General features: G+C 41.2%; 1 protein-coding gene across 1 annotated transcript in view; it reads left to right on the forward strand.

Moving 5' to 3' along the window:
* KIF26A (kinesin family member 26A) overlaps positions 1-19,023 on the forward strand; it is a 66,453-nt gene that overhangs the window by 40,011 nt on the left and 7,419 nt on the right. Inside the window, 8 exon segments of the mRNA XM_019472475.1 lie at positions 9,515-9,724; positions 11,712-11,805; positions 12,284-12,415; positions 12,418-12,545; positions 12,797-12,980; positions 13,274-13,433; positions 15,130-15,292; positions 15,840-19,000. Coding sequence (XP_019328020.1) covers positions 9,515-9,724; positions 11,712-11,805; positions 12,284-12,415; positions 12,418-12,545; positions 12,797-12,980; positions 13,274-13,433; positions 15,130-15,292; positions 15,840-19,000 — 4,232 coding nt within the window.

A 19,023-nucleotide genomic window follows, 5' to 3' on the forward strand; every position in this document is an offset into this window, starting at 1 on the left:
AAGAAATGCGTTATTGACTGTTCAGGAGGCAAGAAGATTAAGCATCTTTAGTTTTAGGGGGTCTCTAACGGTATGTGATATAAATATATGTTCCTCTTCAGGCTCATAATGCTTAAGTAACAGTCACTTATTGATTTTTTTTTTCTTTACTGGCCTTCTTCCTTGAGGTAATATCTTTAAAGAAGTTTAATAGAGGATGGGAACAACTGAAGAAATGTAAAGATTTCCCCTCCTCCCCCATGTATATATCTCTAAATTACCTTCTCACAGGGGAGCTATTGCTGTGGCTGAGTGAGGGAAGAGCTGGATCCCAAGACTCCAGGATGCAGAAGCAGCAGCTGTGTGTGTTTTGCTGCTGGTACAGGGTTGGACCCCAGTAAGCCTAAACCTTTGGAAAAAAGACCTCACCAAACAAATTAACATCCATACCTGGAATTTTAACTTCCTTATTTGATTTGCACTTTCAAAGCTGCCCTACCATGACTATTGGCTTTTCCTGCCAAAGAAACTCCCTTTGGCCAAAGCACCGATTCAGTGGAGAGCTCCTCCATGCATTAAGTCCTTTTCATTTAGTTTCAAAGTTAAACACATGAGTAAGAATTATTCTGAATTGGGGTAAGGGACAGTTGAATCTAAGGAACTGATTGAATTGAGCATAGGCAGCATCAGGACTATCCTGGGTGTTTCTGTGGTATCTAGAATTGGAATTAGTCAGTCTGGTTGACAGGTCCTGTCACTGGTTGTGGGACCTTGTCTTGAACTTGTGAGCTCGAGGGACATTTGGGGAAGGGAAGAGGCTTGAATTCTTGCTTTTTGTAAGCTGTATGACTATAGTAAAGGCAGTAACTGTGCATTGTCAGAACTGCTGGAGGAGGCAGGAATGTGAAAAGATCGTGATGGCCAGTTCTTGCGCTTGAACTCAGTTATTGATTATTTGAGCCCAAGATCTAAATTTGTTCTTAGTCTCATATCATCGTCTCCGTGCATATCGTACAGTTCTGCTGTGGTGAAATTGCTATATGGCTTTTTATGGTTGAACACATTTGTTGTTGGAGACTTACTACAGCACAGAGCCTATATGTATCTTTTGCAATTTCTATTTATAATTTCTCATTGTTTCAAGTACTCTTTTGGAAGGTGGGAAATAAATGTCTTATTAATTTCTTTTACATTTCACAAATACCAATTCTTCCCCTTATAATAATTTCAGCAGGAGTATGTGGACTTGTTCTGTGATACAAATCTTTGATTAAGCCTTTTGCTTAATTTTCTTTGCTAAGATTGCAAAATGTTATATACTTTTACAGGTGCTTGCAGGGTTTGTCCATGTTCAGGAATACCAAGCAAGGAAAAGTTTAAAAAAAAAAAAAAAATTTAGAACTGTAGGCCTGTCTGGGACCGGTTTTTCATATAATCAACAACAATCAAGCTCTCATGCACAAAGGAAAGTCCCACTACCAATGCAAACTGGATACTGAAAGGAATTTTGCTCACTACTGATAAATGTTATGTAGCAAATTTCATACCTTTCTCTTGAATGTGCCAAAAACATCAGAGTCCAAATCATTTAGCTGAATCCTACTTAAAAGGCAATGATCCAGTACAGTATGATTCTTGTAACTGAATCATTTTTGTGGTCTCTATGGGTGTTATTAAATTTAATGTCAGAATAGTAGGAAAGATGTCTGAAAGCCATTTAATATTGTCACTGGAAAGAAGTTAGATTATGCTCAATTTCTGACATTAATGTGCTACTTAAGATAATTTATCATATTGTGGTATTAAAAAAGACATCCTTTTTACAGTGGCTGCTGTGTAGCATTCTAATTTGCTATTTTTCTTTAGCCTGGTAGGAAGCCTTTTTCATGCAAAATGTTTTTTCTGGAGTTCTATTCAGCTCATTCTTTATAATACTGCATCATTTACAACAGCAACTTTAAGTGCTTGTCTCTTCCAAGGATCCTGTCAATTTTTTATGTTAGAATGACAGAATCCTCCTATATGAGACAATTGAAGTGGAGCATTTAAAGAGAACCTGAATTGTCAGGCATGTTTCTTGGACAGGTATATACATATTGGTCTCCATTTATGTGTTTTAGACATTTACTTTTGTTTATGCTTTACCAAGGCATAGCTAAGGTACTGCTAATATGATTTACTGATCATGCAGGGTTTTCTTAAGTGTGCTGTATGTCCCATTCACTGGTTCTTATGATGGTTTGATGATGGATAGCAAATAGGTACTTAATTTTGTCATCTTTATTGCTGCTTGTTTCCTAATGACTAGTGTTATTTCTGATATAAATCATGTATCATACTAAGTACTCTTCTATCCATGTATGTAGTCCTGTATCATCCAAGGTTCATCATCCCTGCTGAAATGCCTTGAACTGCTTAAACAAAAATGTGGAAAAATTAGATAAAAATACACTATTTCTTCTACTTTGTTTTCACCTTTAAAAATGAAATAGTTTTCTTCATGTCTCCTGGGAGTAGAGAATCAATTCTTCTTTAATAGAGTACAATACAGAAGTGATTTTTTTTTTTTTTAGGTTCTCCCAGGGGAGCTAGATGGTCTATGCTAGCATGGCAATTTTGCATATAAATTTGCCATCCATTGGTAGTGGCAGTATATGAAAGGCTTGTAAGAACTACCCACAGTAAACCAATTTAGCAAGGGTTATATATCTGTCAGTTACAATTAAATCCATGAAAAATATTGGCTCTGAACTAGGACTTTTGTAATTTGATTTACACTGTAGTTGAAAAATAAGTGATTTCATTGGAAAATGGTCTTTATTCAACTGAATGTGAATTCTTTGTAATTTCTTGCTGAGAAATCTTAATTCAGAATGGTGGATGTCTAAACATAGTTATTTAATTAACCTGCTGTTATACCCCATTTTGTGAACATTGGACAAAATTAACTTCCTGGCTGCACGATTCCTGTCAAGGATGTGTGTTTCCAGGGAATATTTAGTGTCCATTCAAATTTGATATAATGACATTTATTGCTAAAGACCAAATTGCTTGTTCATTTAGGGATTATGATACTGCTGTAACGCAGAATATGACCAGCATTTTTAGAATGGATTCCAGTACAGTGCCAGCACTTTCCCAAAATACAGACAGACAAAGTCAGAATTTATTTTCGTAAAAAAGGCTTGAGTGCATGTATTTTAAAATTTTACATGCTTTTTAATTAATTCCTTCTATTTTTTCCTTCTCATTCTGTCTAATTTGAAACTTGACAACTATATAAGCATCAAATGCTAACAAAGCATCACTATAAACACACGAACACTGCACATCCATTGATTTCAAAGGAGGTACCATATGTTACAGCTACGCCTGTGCTAACATACTTGGCTGGGTCAGGGTCTTAATTTCCTCAGCATTCAAAATGCCATGGAGTCTAGTCATTACTTAGTGAATTAGCGGAGTCTTCTCTGTCTACATGTCTGCCCCAAATTAAACTGCATAGAGTATTTGGCACCCTTTACTCCACTAAAAGATGAATGACCAACTTTCTGACATATATAAAATATTTTTTGTATTCATTGTCTAAAACATGTAGTAGAGGTCCGTGATAGTCTTAGGAACAGAATCCAAATCCTCTGGTTCTTTAAGTGTGAGACTGTCCTTCCCCTTCATCTGGTCTCAGAGTTGATAGCCCTTCCACCTTTTTTGATTATGGGGTAATAATCAATGTGAACCTGACTGTCTCAGTCTCCTGGCTGTTTCTGTCTAAAATTGTGTAGGATTGTGTCATTCTCTCTGTTATCACTGGCTCTTTTCTCTACAAATTCAGCCTTGGACGTGATTTCTTCTGGGACGACACATGCCTCACTGGTCTTGGAGGAGTTCTGTGTTCATTGATGCGTGGCTTTGCTGTAGCTCCATTCAGTTCAGCATATCCAAAATATATGGGCTATATTAGATAAAACTGCTAGCTTGCCTCTGGCCATCAGTCTCACATTCATGTCAGAGAGTTGCTTTGAAATTTGGGTTTCACGGCTTTTTGGTCTGTCTCTTACTTTTTCCAAACCTGCTTTCTGACACTGACATACGCTTGATGTTTTGCACTATCTTGACCAGTCCTGCAGCCAGCCCATTATTTTGGTTGCTGTGACTCCCTCGTCCTGTTCTCCTCAACTCCAGCTGGTTCAGTATGCAGGGGGAGGTCTGGAAATCACGAGTCCGCACAAAGGGGGCACGTGGGGACAACATTCCTGGAGGAGGTCACAGCGTGGGAACAGTGTCTGCCACGTGGTGATGGGGCAGAAGGTGTCTCCTTGTGACCCTTAGGTGTGAAACGGGGTAGACAGTAGCAATGGAGGAGGAGGGCTGTAAGAGGAGGAAGGGCAGGTACCAGCCAGGATGTGCATCCCTCAGTTTCCAAGATGTTTCATTGTTTAGGTCAGAATTATTAAATATGCATCTATATTTGACTTTCATAAGGGTCCGAGATGTCAAGGTCTAGAGTTTTAGCTCAGGGCTCCAACATATTACTGATATTTGAGTGTACTATGTGGTTCTGTTGTTCTCTAGTGGTCTCATCAGATGTTTCTGAAACTGTATGGGGTTTAGCCCCATAGCCCTCCACATAGCCATTGTCTTCCGCACAGGGGAGATTCAGAAATCTGCCCTTTGCCAGTTTGTCTCCCTTAAAATTCTTTATTATGCGCACAGAAAACTGCAGCATGACTTTTGTTTTTCTGCTACAGCATCCATCCACTGGATTTGCCCTTACATAGCTGGAGCAAATGAATTCTAGCTTGCAGATGTTTGCTTTTATAGCCTTTATTTTCCCTGACTTCCACTGTAGGCTGACAGACAGATAAACTTAAAAAAAAAGACTAAAAATTTCTTGATTGCTATGAATCTCTCTCCCATACTTGCCAGTGAAGGTTAAAATTACACCCATTGTGCTGGGTGGGTGGGCCTCTGACCTTATGCCACCCATTTCTAGGGCTTTTTCAAATTATGTGCCTCTTTTATTTACTTTTTAAATTCTTTATCTTTTAATGGCATATTCAGGATGTATTTGACATCTTCTTTCCTCAAACACTTTTGATTTTAATAGGGTTTCCTTCAGCAATTTTGCTGACCTCCTGGTTCCTGCAGAAACATGAATTTGGAAAGTTCAGCAGCTGAGTGTTAACCCCCAGTGTACAAAACCCACCGGATTAGAGTCAGTTAATTAATGAGATACTTCAGTGGTTTGCATGATTTAGGCTTTCTTCAGGCACTGAGAAAAATGTTAATAATGTGCAAGTATTGTGATGTTTGTGTTTATTTTTGTTTGCAGAAATTGAACTCAAATACAAACCTATCCTCTTTTTCTATCAACATCCTCATTAAAATGGAGCCTCTATCCAATATTCAGTGTCTGTATGAATGTCTATGTACAAATCCTCGTATCTTTGATAATGATAAACTTCCACTTGTAATTATTTTTCTTACTCTGCGTCTTTCTGTGACATTGAAGAAATACACAAAAGGGGGGGGGAAAGGAGTTACTAAAAATCCCCAGTTCTAGCAGGAAGGGTCACCCCCATCGCAAGAAGGATGTGCCATCTTAGCTTTCATTAAAGGAATCTAAAAGTGGTCAGGGCAGAGATGCCCTGAGCCTGAGATTACTTTTCCGGAATTGCCATTTTTGTATTGTCTTTCCTTTTTTGTGTTCTTTCTCCCCCGCCCCGCTATTCCTTTTAGTTCTCTATTTTTTTTCCCCTCCCAGTCCTATTCTTATTCTTTCAGACCTGTCTTATTCTTCCATTTCTTCATTCATTCTCCTCTAAATTCCTTATCTTCTGTTTTCTTTGCTTTGTGCAAGTGTTACCAGTAGCTGGTACCGCTGCAGTTGGAACTGACCACCAGAAAGCTGGCCATGTTGTTGAATAACTGCCCACAGAGGGTGTGATCCTGAGTGGGCCTGAAATTAATGTTCTTGTACTTAATTCTAGTCATTCATTTTCATAAGCAAATAAAAGCATTAGAGTGCAGTGCAGGTATTGCTGCTATGCTCCCTAGTTACGGGCCAAAGTTACTTTAAAATTTGAAGGTTCCCATGTTTTCTTGAATCCTCCCCTCACTGCAAGCCCTTGTATCTGGATGATTTCCTGCACTGCACATTGCTATCTCTACAGGTGAGCATGCCTTTTGTATGAGAACTAGATAAAGACACCCAGGAGAAGATGCAGTTAAGTTGATCCCTAAGGCAAGAACCATGCTGGCTCTATAGTACGCTGCTTTGTCTGCCATGCTCATCCCAGAAGGGTACTGGGATGAACTTCAGAGCTGAGAATATAAACCTGTCACTTAAGATTGGTCCTGAAACACAGGAGGGCAAGAAGTGTAAGAGGAATAAACAGGTAACACCAAACCTTTCTTTTACGTACTTAGAAGCATGTGCATGCAGCTGGGATCTGCCTGCACTTAGTTTTTGCTGTTGTGAAGGGATATGTTTGAGTAATCTTTGTGCTTGTTGGTACTTTCATGAGCATTTCCGCTTCATTTCCGAGTGAAGTCGGAGTCTGGCGCAGCATCATGAATGAGTGTGACACATCGTAACCCTACAATATCTGGTAGGCATCACTTATAGATAGATTTAGTGGGCAGAGAAACTAAATTTGAAATCAGTGTTTTTCTACTCTGCAAATCAGCTTTTATACACAAAACGCTAAAAGAGGAACTCCCTCGAGCTGCTTTTCTCTTTCCTCTCCCATTTGTCTTGAAAGCTCGCTTCCACTGTAAAAATGAAGATGACCCTTGAGGCCTGTTAAGTTTGGGATCTGATCCATTATGGGAAGCTATTTTAGTATCTTTCTGCTTCAGAGAGGTGGTCTCAAAAAGCTGATTTGAGACACAAGCTTTTTCTGGGGGTGAAGCCATCTTTGTGTTAGGGGAGCAACACTCTGATGGAGGTAACTTGCTGTTTAGGTCAGGAGCAAACCAATTTTCCTCTTATCCAAGCTCTGGCTGCTATAATCTAATAATAGGTGGAAGAGAGAACAGAAAGGACTGTTTAGAGAAGTGCTTTGAAAACAGCATATATTTTAAAATTCATTTTAATCAAGCGACCCTGAAGTGGGCATTTATATTTATATATATTTAGGTATTTTGTTTTTTTTTTTCCTGAGGGAGGTTATTTTTCTGAGCACCTTGGTAGCATGTCAAGGTTGAGCTAGCAGGCTAATACACAAAGCTGGCTTCATGGAGCTTTTATGGGGAAAGAGCCTTGAGTGTGTCACCTCTGATGCACTTTGCTTTTGAAGCAGCTGTTTCATTTATTCTAAGGTTTGCTTATTTTCTGGGACTGTATTTTCATATTCATATCACTATGAAAGGGGAAAGAAAAGAAAGCGTTTGCTAGAGGGGTTGGTTGTTTCTTAACCTCTTTGTTTGGAAAAAATGTTGGGGAAAAGCTTTTATAGCCGCTTTCTGGAAAATATTTTCTGTTAGGATGCTTGAGTAACTGTGCAGGGAAGCCTGTGTGCAGCTTAGCCCCCGTAGAAAGTAGGAGCAGGAGAAATGAAACAGTTGAGGACCTAAACGAAATCTTCAAATTACCCACCCTCCCCAGCTGATAAAGGCAGGGACAGTTCAGCATGGTGCTTACTGCTGCACCCACCTGTCTGCTGTGGATCATCCTGGCTAGGACACTACATTTTGCTTGCACCCACTGGGTGCAGGTGTGTATGCCATCACCTTGTCATCTTGTCTGGTATGAAGGGCAGTCCTAGAGGGTGGCTCAGCCTGCTCTGGTCTCTGTTCGTTGTCTGCACTTCCCACGTTGTGCTTTGCTGAAGTAGTTTTTCAGCTTTGGGTCTTCCTTTGCCATTATTTCTCTGGATACAGGAATGACGGGGAAGTGCTGACTGCAAGGCACATTTTTTTTTGTAAAGACACAAGGAATGTGTCAGTGTAATAAGTGCACACCATTTTAATGAAATAATGTTCTCAGAACATAGTAAATAGGAGTCAAATTGTTCTGGCAGCTTTAAGGTTAAATTTAGCAATAAAAAGTTACTGAAAAGGAGGATCATTCTTTATCAGAGATGGATGCTTGCCAACCCGGCTTCCCCATGCAACATCCAGCTCAGGCCTAGAGATGGGCCTGACTCAGATCAGCAAGTGACTGCGTGCTCTTGTGTTTGGAGGGTTCACCTGGTGATTTGCAGCAGAGGGGTTGCTACGTGTCACTCCCCTTCCAAATCAAGTGCAAGTGCTGTAAAAGGAGTGGGTGTTTTGTGGGTCAGTAGTTACATTGCAGAAGATGATGCTCCTGATGGGTGCTCTGGAGGGTACGGGTGTAAATTGTTCCACCTCTGCTGGCTGTGGTGCATTATGGCCATGGAGGCTTTTCACCCAGTGAAAATAGATGGTTAACACTGGTGCTGTGAAAGTTGTCTGGTAGTTGGATAAGGAGATAATACTGTTGTTCAGCTTGTTATTGAAACATTTCATGTCAGCCATGGAAAGTCACTCTGGCTGAGCATTGCTTTTCTCTTAAGTTTGATCTGCTGGGCAGTGCAGAATTGAAGACCGGCAGAGTGATTCACTGTGCCTGTAATAGTCATTTACTTCAGTGCAAGGTGTATAAAACACGCTGGTTCTGACCTGGGAGCATTTCATAAGGATAAATGGTCGTAAGTGGGTGTGAGGCAATATTTCACAGTTTTTCAAAGTAAGAGTATGATTTCCAGGAAGCTTAAAAGAAGCAGGTGTGCAGCCTCTGCTGAACTTTAGTGAGACCCAGTCACTTGGCTCCCATAAGCTGCTTTGGAAATCACAGCCAACATGTCTGAGCTCTCTAAAAATGCTGTCTTAAAATGGCGTGTGTAGGAAATCGGCATTTGCAATGCTGCAATAGAAATGTACTTTGTGAGTGGTTTCTTTTCAAGCTTTTTGACCTTTTAATGCTTTTTTTTTCTTCCCTTCTTTCCCATTAAATCTGCAACTACCCACCAAAGAGGCTAGCAATGACAGCATAAAAGCGTCTGCCTGGGAAGGCTATAAGAGAAGCACCTTTTTATTAGAAGAACGTGAACCAGGAATTGAAAGTTTCTAGATTTAGTTCAGTTTGAATGCACTAGCTGTTTGAGCCTTGTGTTATTCAGACTGATTTTCAGAGTGGATCGGTTTGTGCTTTCGGTCACATTAAGTACTTGAAAGGTAGGAGACTAGAGTTTCCTTTTCTTTAGGCATGGTATTACATCTACAGTGGATTATACCTGCAGATCAGACATTTATAAATCGAAATGGTAAAACTGGAACAGAGTCAACTGAAGGGACAAAGTGCACCTTTAAAAGCTAGTCGAGTGAAGACCCCAGGGTGGAAACCAGGCTGGAAAATCTGCCTCTGGTATTGTCCCACGGTTGTTCTGACACACCTAAATATTACAAATGAACGTGTCATGGGAGGAGGAGTAGGTTTGGGAGGAATGCTTTGCATGCGTTTATCTGTAGCTGGGAACTCAAGTTGCTGCTTTCTTCTGAATTCTTGCAGGTGAAAGTGATGGTAAGGATTTGTGCCTCTCAAGGAGCACATGAAACATCCGAATCCATGTCCTTCCTAAAGGTAGACCCGCGAAAAAAGCAAATCACGTTTTATGATCCAGCGGCAAGTGGGCCTTCCAATGCAGGTCACAGGAGAGGCGTTGTTGCTGTCCCAAAGATGTTTGCCTTTGATGCAGTTTTCCCCCAGGATGCTTCGCAGGTACTGGAGTCACTTGCATAAACCTCCTGAGTCTTCTCATGGCCACTGCATTTGATTGCCTTAAGAGTTCTTTCTGTTCCTGGGGAATTTTATTTGAATGAGTTGCCTTAATGCCTGGAAAAAACATGGTAATTAATAGACAAGTGGGTAAATTCTTACATTTTCAGTTTAGTCGAGATGTAAAATTAAGGAGTAATAGCTGGGGAGATGGATTTGCCGACTAGATTATCTTCCTGCATTTTCTCTTGTTAGAGAAAGACACACAACCAATTTGAAATTCGCTTTTCCATCCAGTTAGGTTTTAACCCGTTTGATGTCACTGAAATAAAGTCCTTCCCCACTGCTTTCAGTGGGAAATGAACGTGTGCTTAACGTTAAACTAAATGCTGCTGTTAGGAGAAGAGATACAGCTAACCCCATGGGATTGCAATACTGAAACAGTTAGGGAGCTTTTATATTTTCCTCGCCTTTTCCAGTTTGTTTATACTGTGTTTTTGACTGATTATTTTATCTTGATGGTGGTGCTGATGGTGCATGCCTTTCTCTTGCCCTGCAAAAGGGTGTATTTGTACAGTAGTAGCCCCAGACCTGAAATCTGATACACAAATAGGATGGCTGGTATTTGAGAGGATTGTGAGCTGCAGTATATTCGGTGAGATTGGAAATTTCACCCTGAAATTTCGTTCTGGGAAAAATCTTGGGTTCAGAAAAAGAATCCTAGAACAACTTTAAAAAGAGGAAAAAAACTAAACAGAGTATGAAGAACCACTTCAAGTTTGAACTGCCTGAAAAAAATTAGGGTTTGATGAAAGAAAAATAAAACACAAAACATTCAAGGTGAAAATGGTATATTACTGTTGAGAAAACATGACAAGATCTAGTTCAGAATCCCACCCTCAGATCTTCTCTTAGGATTTTGTTTAATTTTTTGGGTCCTAAACTAAAGATATGAAAATATCTATTAGGTCCAAGCACTAAAGATGGAGAATAACCTCCCACACAGATCGGTGCCTAAAGCAATGATAACCACGCCAGGAGGCTGGTTTTAAGATTCTGCATAAGCTCAAATGGCATCTTTGTGCAGAAATACGCAACAGTGATCTCAACATTAGTCCAGAACTGGAAGTGCCTTTTTCTTACTTGTGTTGCCAGCCCTGCTGCAAGGTGGCCGGTCACAGCCTGCTTCTCTGCTGGTTTTGGCACTAGTCCTTCAGGTTGTTGACCCCTGGTTTGGGCTAGGCTCTTTCAGGTCCTTGTGGTGGGCCTGTTGGGTGGCCTGTTTGTGGTTTTTCTGGGTGATGTTGGCCAGCGCAGCCACTTCTGTGCAGGCGTCGTTGCTCGAGGCAAGCTTGTTGCCATGCACCTGCAAACAGAGCCTTATCATTTCACTGTAGTTACATATTTACACCAACCCTCTCCCCTGCCCCCAGTTGCTGTACTTAATAGATCATCTTATTGTATATTTGAAACCTTCACTGATGTGGATAAACTGGTTTTAGTACACTCAAATATTTTAGCAAGTTCTTTATTGATGATGATGTTTCCCCTGGAAGAGGAAAATGTGATACTATGAAATCTTATTCAGGGATCTTAATGCATTTTCTCCAGTATAAATGTCTTTTTAATTCCTGTGAGCACTCTTGAGTACCTTAATTTCAGTGGAGTTGCTACTACTGCTGAATAGCCTTGGCTAAGCTATTATACCAGCAGGAAGCCTGGTTGGATAGCATTCAGTTTGCTACATTAGTCATAGAATCAATATTCCAAGAGAATTGGTTCAATAGAATTGAGAACTATTTTAGGCTGTAGTAGCATATTTTATTATTTTTTAAGATAGCATAGTTACTAAAATAATAGGACTGATGCCATAAAAATGGGGAGAATATTGCGCCTCAAAATATTGAGTCATTCATTTCATTACAGAAGAATAGTAAAAACCATAGCAGTATATGCTCTTTTACTTATTTGTCTCCAATCTTTCTTTCAGGCTGAGGTATGCTCTGGAACAGTAGCAGAAGTAATCCAGTCTGTTGTGAATGGTGCAGATGGTTGCATATTTTGCTTTGGTCATGTCAAGCTTGGTGAGCTCCCAAATTCGTTACACTTAATTACTATGTCAGTCTGGTAATTACATGCTGTCAGCTCCTGGAACAATAAACCTGGAGTATATGAATAGATTAGAATTTCTTTTTAATTAGCTTTGCAAACTTATCATGGTTTATTTCTACACTGGGATTGTAAGTTTTAATTTGAAAAGGTAAAATGTAACAGCAGATTAGCTTATTCAAGAGCGAGTTTATATAGGGGTATTGTGATGAAAATCAAAAGATCAGAGATGTTTTTAATGTTAATTTGCTGTGGGTCTGAGTTACAAAAATTGCAAAACTAGTTGAATAAATAGTAATGGATTAATAACTAAATACTTTGCATTTTTGCATCTGTTCTTTCCCATTATCTGTGCAGCACATGGCATTGCCTGTAATGTACAATGGTGATATGAAGAGACATTTTCTCGTACGAGAAGGGTGAATTAAGTTCATGTTTGTCTTTTCATTCTAGGAAAATCTTTTACCATGATTGGGAAAGATAACTCCACGCAAAGCCTTGGTATCATCCCCTGTGCAATTTCTTGGCTCTTCAAATTAATCAATGAACGTAAAGAAAAAACTGGGACTCGTTTCTCTATTAGAGTATCGCTGTGGAGATCAGTGGCAAAGATGAAAACCTTAAGGATTTGTTAGCTAAAGTAGCCACTGGCAGCCTTCAGGATGGCCAGTCTCCCGGGGTTTATCTGAGAGAAGATCCAATATGTGGAACCCAGGTATAATGGATGTCACAACATAGATTTTTCTGAGCCTGACTTTCTTCTGCTTTTTATTTCCTTTTATCTGGCAACAATTATGACAACTTTTAAGACAGTAAAAAAAAATTATTGCTTTTAATTTATAAGCCCTTCTCCCATGGTGTACATATTTGTTTCTTTTAGTGCCCTGAAGATTTAGCCAGTTCAGCACAAAATAATAATAAAAAATGCCCCTGTGCTAATTAGTCATTTTCTTGTTTATATTCAAGCTTCAAAACCAAAGTGAGCTAAGGGCCCCGACAGCAGAGAAAGCTGCCTTTTTCCTTGATGCTGCAATTGCTGCCAGAAGTACCAGCAAACCGGAATGCGAGGAAGAAGATAGGAGGAATTCACATATGCTTTTTACTCTTCACATATACCAGTATCGCATGGAGAAGAGTGGCAAAGGAGGAAGTATGAATCTTCTTACTATACTGCTTATTTTTAAATGACATGGTTTGGGGTTAAACAATAATTCGCAATAAACTTAAAAAGAAGAAATGAAGTAAACCCTGAAGCCAGTCGAGTCACCTTTAACTTTGGTAGCTGCGGCTAATATCTGGTTTCCTCACTATTAATATTTAATTTGGTCATTATCCCATGCTGTATTCATTCTTTTCCTCATTTGAATACATTTTGAATACCAAGTTTGGCTTGAGTCCATGCAAGAACGTGATGTACAACTGTTTTTCCCCTTTTTGTTTTAGTGTCTGGAGGACGCAGCCGTTTGCATCTCATTGATCTAGGGAGCTGTGAAAAAGTGCTGAGCAAGAGCCGAGATGGAGGAGGCTCTCTGTGTCTGTCTCTCTCTGCCCTGGGCAATGTAATTTTGGCCTTAATTAACGGTGCTAAGCATGTGCCATATAAGTAAGTGAATTATTGTCTGCATTATCTTAAATTTGTGGCTGGTGTTACCTTAGCAATGAATTGCATCAACAATTTACTCTTTACCTGAGATGAAGTTAAAGGAAGTTCTGTCAGAGAGGGGTCTGTCTTCTTTTAAGGTCACTTCTTTGTTACAGATAAATCTATTCATCTACCTGTCTATACGTATATATACATACACACAACTTTTAAAATGTCATGTAGTAACATGAAATTCTTAATTACATGGCCGAAAATTATATGCATATTGGTATATGCTTAAGTTGGGTGGAATGTTGGGGAGGGTTTGATTGTTGAAAAAAGCAGGGCAAAATGGCCAAAATGTTTTCTTTCCTTCTATCTCCTCTGTGTTTCCTGGGTTTGGAATTTAGACTGATCTCAGCCAGCTGGACATTAGTGAACAATTTCATCAAAATTTCATAGGATTTTCTCTCCTTTTTCCAAATTTAAAAATTGTATTGAAATTTCAGAAAATACTGGAGAGTTTATCGAGTATAGTCATCAAAGGTTGTTATTTCTGTATGCCTTTTTGAATGATACATCTTTTCAATTAAAAAAAAGACGACCACCATGTTGCACATTTGTTTAGCAGAAGCAAACATTTAGGTGTGTTCCTTTGTGGAGTGTACTTGACAATAATATTATGTCAAACACACCTGTGGGGGGCCCAGCTTAAAGACAACAGCCACATTGTAAACACCCTTACCAGAACTTGGCCTTCGGTCCTTAAATTTAATTGCTGCTTGTCTTCATGCGTTATAACTTTGTGCCGTTGTTATCAATCATGTCATTTCACATATTTATCTAGTGCTGCATCTCAAACAGGTGTTCTTTCTTTCTGTATTAGGCAGAAAGATAATTTCCTCAGGCTAGTTGCTAAGTTTGTGGATGGAGTAGAGGATGGATGAGTTAGAATAGGGAAGGGCAGATCTTCAACTTTGTCACCGACCATGGTTTAGTGAGCAGATGTGACGGTAGTTCCCACATGTTGGGCCAGCTCAGCGGGGTGATAGGAAGCAGCCTCCAGGGAACCCTGGGGAGAGATGTCCTGGAGACCAGTGGAGGACAAAAGGTCACCTGTCTTGTCAGCTTTGCTGTCCATGGCAGAGGACTCGCATCACCAGGAAAGCCTTCAGAGAGAAATTCTGCTTCCCATTTGCTATAGAATAGAAACTAGATTAGTTGGGGTGGCACTGATAATATCTTTCTGATATCTAACATTGTTATATTTGTTTAGAGATTTCTTACCGTTTCTGTTGACTTATTTTTTTCTTATTATCAAAATTGTTTGCATAGAGCTCACAGGGCTTAGTTATCCAGGTACTAAGTCTGCTCAGCTGAAAATACAGCACTCATGAACTTTTTGGGTAATTGAGCTAAACCTGAGATAACTAAACTAGTTATCAATAATTTGTTTTACAATTGTCTAAGTGACAAATAGAATGACTACCATACTGCAAATACACAGGCAGATAAATAATTAAAATATTGGTATCTTTGTATGTGTACATTTAGACACGTTTTATGTGTGGTCAAATAATAGGAGCATATTTCTTATCTATATGTACCATACCTGCATATATCCTATGAGAGTGAAAGCACAGCTTGTGGTGTAAAAATCTGCAAAAAATGATTGTGATTTCTTTAAACCATCCTAGTGTTCTCATTTGTTACACAGGGACAACAAGTTGACAATGTTGTTGAGGGAATCACTTGGGAACATCAACTGCAGAACTACTATGATTGCGCATATTTCTGACTCCCCAGCTAATTATGCAGAAACTCTCACCACCGTTCAGCTTGCATCGCGAATCCATCGAATGAGGAAGAAGAAATCCAAGGTTGCTTCACAAACAAGCAGAAACGAATTCATTTTAAAATGAGTTCTCCTAACCTCTCGGTGGGGGAACATGGGATTTCTCGGTGGTAAATGCATAAAAGCTCAGGAGAGGAACTGACAAATGACTTGGCACTGAGCCATCATCCTGCCCCCAATCCTTAATCCTGAAATTCCCTTCTTTTTGTTCCAAACACGTGTTCTTTCTTTGCTTATATGTGGAACTATCTCAAAAGCTCTTATTTGTATTAATTAAAAACCAATCAGGAATGAACAGAAAACTGTTGAGGAGAAAGGCAATGCATAATATTTAATGGAAATTATCTGAAAAGATGTGATTGTTATATTACTCCTAATACAGTAAAATCTATGTAGCATGACCTTGTCATTTTAATTCACACTCTAACATTTTTCCACTAGATGTAGTTGTGATAGTATACACAAAGCACAGAGCATATAGCAAACCTGACCTTTTAATCAATTATATGTACATATATATTACTTGTATATCAATTTATATTAATAACTTTTCCCTTATTGATCATTTGCAGTATGCATCCAGCTCGTCTGGAGGAGAGAGTTCATGTGAAGAAGGACATGTCCGAAGACCACCCCATTTGCGACCCTTCCACCCACGAACTGTTGCCCTTGACCCTGACCTTCCTGTCCTGAGTCTATCTAGTGATCCTGATTATTCCTCCAGCAGTGAACAGTCTTGTGATACTGTCATCTATGTTGGTCCCAATGGTGCAGCTTTGTCTGACAGGGAATTGACAGATAATGAAGGTCCTCCAGAGTTTGTTCCCATAATCCCATCCCTAAACAAGAAGAGAAGTAAAGACAATTCTGCTATTGGTAGGAGTTCTGACAAGGACCATTTTAAATGCAACACTTTTGCTGAACTGCAAGAAAGGTTAGAGTGCATTGATGGAAGTGAGGAACCCATCAAATTTGCTTGTGGAGAAATCTCTGTTGTGTCCAATTGTAGTCCAGTCGCCGGAGGTACAGAAAATGCACAGTCTAAGCTGATAAAGGAAAAAATATCTTCTCCTTCTGGAGGATTTAAGAAACCAGTTCCACAAGAAACTGCATCTCCCAAAAAAGGACATAACCTTCCTTTCCAGGCTGTTGCACCAAGGGCTGGCAATGGCAATTGTCATGAAAAGAGCACACCTCACTTGAAAACAGAGCTTTCCAAGCCACAGAGAGGAGCTGACAACAAAATAATAGACTCGATACTGGAGGGAGAGAGAGAGACAATCACCGATCCCCTGCAGCCCTCAAGGTGTAGCCCTTCAAGGAATCCGGAGCAGCATAAGGCCACAGCTGAATGTGTCATTAAGGAAAAGTCCTTGTACGTGAAGAGACCCTTGCCAAGCCCAGCACCTCCACCTCCACAGCAGAAAGAGCACGTACCGAGCTCCAAAGCTGAGAATTTGGAGCTGGACAATAGCAATGCAGTTCGGACTCCTCCTGTGGGAATGAGCAAGCAGATGGGAAACAAACCTGAGCAAAACCCCGTAGGAAGCACATTTCTGGTTGGTAGCAATGCCCAGAATCAGTCAGGTGCGATAGAGGTACACAGCTTCAGGTCAGCATTCAGAGGGAAATGTTTTGATCGGGATATACTAACCACCACGGTGACTTTGCAGCAGCCTGTTGAGCTGAATGGAGAGGATGAGCTTGTTTTCACTGTGGTGGAAGAACTGTCCATTAGCGGGATTATGGATAATGGAAGACCTTCCAGTATCATTAGCTTTAACAGCGACTGCTCCCTTCAGGCCCTTGCATCGGGTTCGAGGCCAGTCAGTATTATCAGCAGCATAAATGATGAATTTGATGCTTATACCTCACAGGAGACTTCTACTGGTGTAAATATTGATATTGTTGTGCCCTTTGCTAAGGATCCCTTTACCAGCAGCAGACGTTCCTCCATAAGTTCGTGGCTTAGTGAAGTCAGCATCTGTACAATTGAAAGTGATGGAGCCCAGTCTAGTGACAGTTTTGTCGCACAGTCATCTTACAGCTGTAATAAGTCCGAGGAACCCTTCAACTTGGATTCATCCCATTTATCTGTCCCCCTGAAAAGCGCTCTGAACGACAGTGGATTTTGCTTCTCTGAACTGGAGAGTGAGAGCTTGAGTTCCAGCAAGCTGTCCTCAGGCATCAGCAAAAGCCTTCAAACCTCTGAAACTACCAAAGCATCTCAGATAAAAAGTGCTTTTTGTGTCACTGATCAGCCCGTAAAAATAAAATTTAGTAATTCTCATGATACGCCTGTGATAGAAACAATACATTCTAGTCTTCCTAGGAAAACAAAAACTACCTCGTCTCCAATCCACAATAATACTGTCCTCAGCTATAAAGAGCTGCAGAATCCACATGGTATATTTGAAGATCCCTGGCTGTTGCGCACCGATTATCAGTTGGACGCAAAACCTGCAGACTCACTGCTGTCTCCAAAATCTCACGCGTTTGGTACTGAGAAGCAGCCAGGAAAAGCTGCCCAGTATTTTGGTGCAGCATCCAGGCCAACAAAGTCGCAGACTATGCTTGCCTGTTCGCAGAGGGTTGTGGACGGTTGCGAAATGGCCTGCAAATCCTCCAGTGGAGCTGCAAAGAAGTCAGAAGTTGTGATGAAGATGCCACAGCTGAAGAGAGGAGCCACCACACTGGGAGTGATGCCAGTGTCGCACACTAACAGTACTTTGTCGGAGGCCGTGACCCGAGGGAATTCGGATGGTCCCTTGGCCACTGGCAGCTTGAAATCATCACTGGGAAAGAAGAGCGCACCACAGAAGTCGACCATGTTGCCCAGGCCAGGTGGGCCAACACCTCCAACACCTCCTGTACGCAAATCGAGCCTGGAGCAGAAACCTGTTGGTCTGGGTAATGGTGGGGGAAAAGCCTCTGGCCTGGACTTTGCCAGAGCTGCCACGCCAAAGGCTGAAGACGAAGCAGATTTGAGGTTGAAAGCTGGGTCTTTCTTCAGCGAAAGTGCCAGCAGCAAAATGAACCTGAAGGGTGACCACTCTTTGCCCAAGATGACATCCAGCTTAAAGGCGAAGGCGTCGAAGAGTGAAGCTGTGCACCGTTATGGTAGCCACATGTCCCTGGAGAGGTGCGACAGCCTGACGTCGGTCGGATCCAAAGCAAGCATGGTGAGGGAGAATGGAAGCGCCAGCAACAGCCGGGCAGTGCGCTCCGTCCCCAGGCTGGGGGTCCCCCCTGTTGCCTCTGGTGTGGGTTTACCACCGCCCTTCACCGCCCCTGTGCCCGGTAAAAACAGCCAGGCAAAACTCACAGCTAACCAGAAGGTGCAAGCGAACGGGAATAAAAACCGGGGCCTCTCTGCCAGCGGGTCAAAGTCTCTCAGTTCCTCTGTGAAGTCCCTGGTGCAGCCTGCAGGGAAGGGCTCTGGCACGGCCCCCGTCGGGAAGGCGGCCCCCCGCTCTGTGCAGCCTGTCAGCAGCAAACCCAGCCGAGGGACCATCATGGGGACCAAGCAGGCCATGAGGGCGGCCAACAGCCGCGTGAACGAGCTGGTGTCAGGCGGCTCTGCCAAGGTGGGCCACTTCCGAGGCTCCACCGACTCCGACAGCGGCAATGACAGTGGCATTAACCTCAGCGATGAGAAGTCGCAAATCCCAGTGCTGCCGTCTCCATACAGCAAGATAACGGCGCCCCGGCGGCCTCAGCGGTACAGCAGCGGGCATGGCAGTGACAACAGCAGCG

Source organism: Aptenodytes forsteri, unplaced genomic scaffold, assembly GCF_000699145.1.
Source record: "Aptenodytes forsteri isolate BGI_AS27 unplaced genomic scaffold, ASM69914v1 Scaffold193, whole genome shotgun sequence".
Lineage (NCBI taxonomy): Eukaryota > Metazoa > Chordata > Aves > Sphenisciformes > Spheniscidae > Aptenodytes > Aptenodytes forsteri.